This window comes from Pteropus vampyrus, unplaced genomic scaffold, assembly GCF_000151845.1.
Source record: "Pteropus vampyrus isolate Shadow unplaced genomic scaffold, Pvam_2.0 Scaffold34, whole genome shotgun sequence".
Taxonomy (NCBI): Eukaryota; Metazoa; Chordata; class Mammalia; order Chiroptera; family Pteropodidae; genus Pteropus; species Pteropus vampyrus.
Window position 1 is genome coordinate 7,126,429 of NW_011888815.1, and position 2,338 is coordinate 7,128,766.

At 56.2% G+C, this 2,338-nt stretch overlaps 1 protein-coding gene across 1 annotated transcript in view; it reads left to right on the top strand.

The window, feature by feature from the left end:
• The window catches only part of ALDH1A3 (aldehyde dehydrogenase 1 family member A3), a 33,455-nt gene that overhangs the window by 17,116 nt on the left and 14,001 nt on the right, over positions 1–2,338 (top strand). The window contains 2 exon segments of the mRNA XM_023529014.1: positions 1,486–1,670; positions 1,891–1,981. Coding sequence (XP_023384782.1) covers positions 1,486–1,670; positions 1,891–1,981 — 276 coding nt within the window.

Below are 2,338 nucleotides of genomic sequence, written 5' to 3' on the forward strand. Positions count from 1 at the left end.
CTCCAAAGACTGGAGATGTTTCTTCCTTCTTTGTCTCAGGCCTGACAGATCGAGGGGGACAACGGCAGCTGACCCTTAAAAATACCCGCCGGCCTGGGTACTGCCTCTTCTTCCAACCATCCCTTCCCTGGGAAAGCAGCCCCGCCCAGTGGCTTAGGGGCAATTTGTGTCTCGCTAGAGCCTCACAATGTGATATGGAAAAATATTCGTGGGCATTCCACATGGGCATTCCTGACAGGGTCAGCTGTCGAAAGGTGTGACTTCCCCAGTACCCTGAAGCATCTTTGCCTGAAAGAATAGGCCCATCCACCCGCTCGAGGGTGCCAGAAACTCTTCCCATGGAGAACAAAACCTTCCATTCCACACTCAGATAAGGTGGGCATTGCAAATATCCCCGAGAAAGGTGACCTTAGCACCATTTCTCACTAAGGTGTAAATGACTGATTTCCTTCCTCTCCTTGAAGCCGGGACAGAGAGCGAGGAAACAAGCTCCAAAGCGGGAAAGATGGATTGCTCTTTTTTCAGATTTTTTTTGCCTGAGTCCTGCCCCCTTGTGGAAGCGGCGTGAGTGTCGCTCGTGGTTTCCGGAGCCACGGGGAGCAGCCACGCGTGGCGTCCCACCGCGACCCACGTTTGCAGTTCCGAACTCCCGTCCCGAAGAGCCAGGACTCCTGTTTTGCTAGGTGCCACCGTCCCTGGGTGCTCCATCTGCACCCGGTGAAGAAAAGATGACGACTACTAAAAACAGGACTCCTTCTGTGTGAGGGCTGGTCTCACAAGGGTCCAAAACGCCCTACGTGCCTGTCTCCTGTTTTTGCTTTTTCGACTCTTCTAAGTCATACACGCTTGGTGTTATGTTACTTAATAAGACCCTTCGGTTACTCAAAGTGGAAAATTTGGGTTCCTTTAAAACAGCGGTCCCCAACCTTTGTGGCACCAGGGACCGGTGCTCCTATGAGAATCTAACGCCTGAGGATCTGAGGCGGAGCTGAGGCGGTGATGCTGGCGCTGGGGAGCGGCTGCAGATACGGATGATGCTTCGCTGGCTCGCCCGCCGCTCACCTCCTGCTGTGTGGCCCGGGGGGAGGGGGCCGTTGGGGACCCCTGCTTTAAACGTTCTTGCCGATTGACTCACATCAGCACTTAGCAGAGGTTATTCCAGAGAACGTTCGTTCTCCAGAAAAGGGAGCAGAGGGGGGTCCACGAGCAAGCGAAATGGGAACTGTGACAACTCTCCGTGCTTCTTGGCATAGTAAAGACACTCGAGAAGTCCCACAATCAGAACCTCTTCCACCCCGAACCCAGTGGACCCAAAAGTCCTTTTTCCCCCCGTCCTCTGCTCTGTTTGGGAAATGCCGAGAACGAGATTCATTTCTGAAACCCCAGAGCCTGTTTTCTTGTGCGGGCAATTAGACTTGCAGCTGTTGCCAGCCCCGCCCTAACGACATAATCGCTTCCCGTTGCCCCCCGCCCCCCTCCGTCCAGTGGACTTGGCAGTGCAGTGTGCCCACCAGGGAGTGTTCTTCAACCAAGGCCAGTGTTGCACGGCCGCCTCCCGGGTGTTCGTGGAAGAACAGGTCTACGCCGAGTTTGTCAGACGCAGCGTGGAGTTCGCCAAGAAAAGGCCCGTCGGAGACCCCTTTGATGTCAGAACGGAACAGGGGCCTCAGGTAACATACGGGAGGGGACCCCGTGGGCGGAGCCGGGCAGCCGCCCGCCCGTGTGATTCCGGGGTCCCTCTCCAAGCCGAGGGGAGGCTGTGGTTTCGATGTCCACCCCACAGTACATGCAGTTCCATCAGGTCCCAGCGGGGCCATGAAGTGGGGCGGGTCGCACAGAGGCTTTGCTCTTTTGCAGTAGATAATGCCGAGCTCGGGGCCTCACCGGCAGGGAGGCGCCCCCAGTTCATCGGGCTATGTGCCTGTACCCTCCGGCCAGAGGACCGCTCCTGCTCTGAGCCACCGGGGTCCCCGGGACAGAGGTACCTGCAGAAAAGGAGTTATAACTGTGGCCGGCAAGCAGCAGAGTGCAGGCAGGAGTCCAGACGGGGGCAGTGCCCGGAGCCGGTGGTCTCAGCCTAGATGTCCTCGAGCCTGTGTGTGTTATAGGCCAAGGTGACTCAGAAACCACGACATCCCCTTGCAGAGAGCTTGGGGCGGTGGGGGAGGGGAGCCGTGCGCATCGCCAGGCACATGTCTCTGGAGGCCTGGTCTAAAAAGCCAACAGGATGAAAACGATCATAACCACGAGGTTTTATAACCTCTTTAAAAGGGCACATCCTGTATCACTTTCTTACTAATTATGCAGTCCAGCACATGGATAAATATTTAAAAGAGGA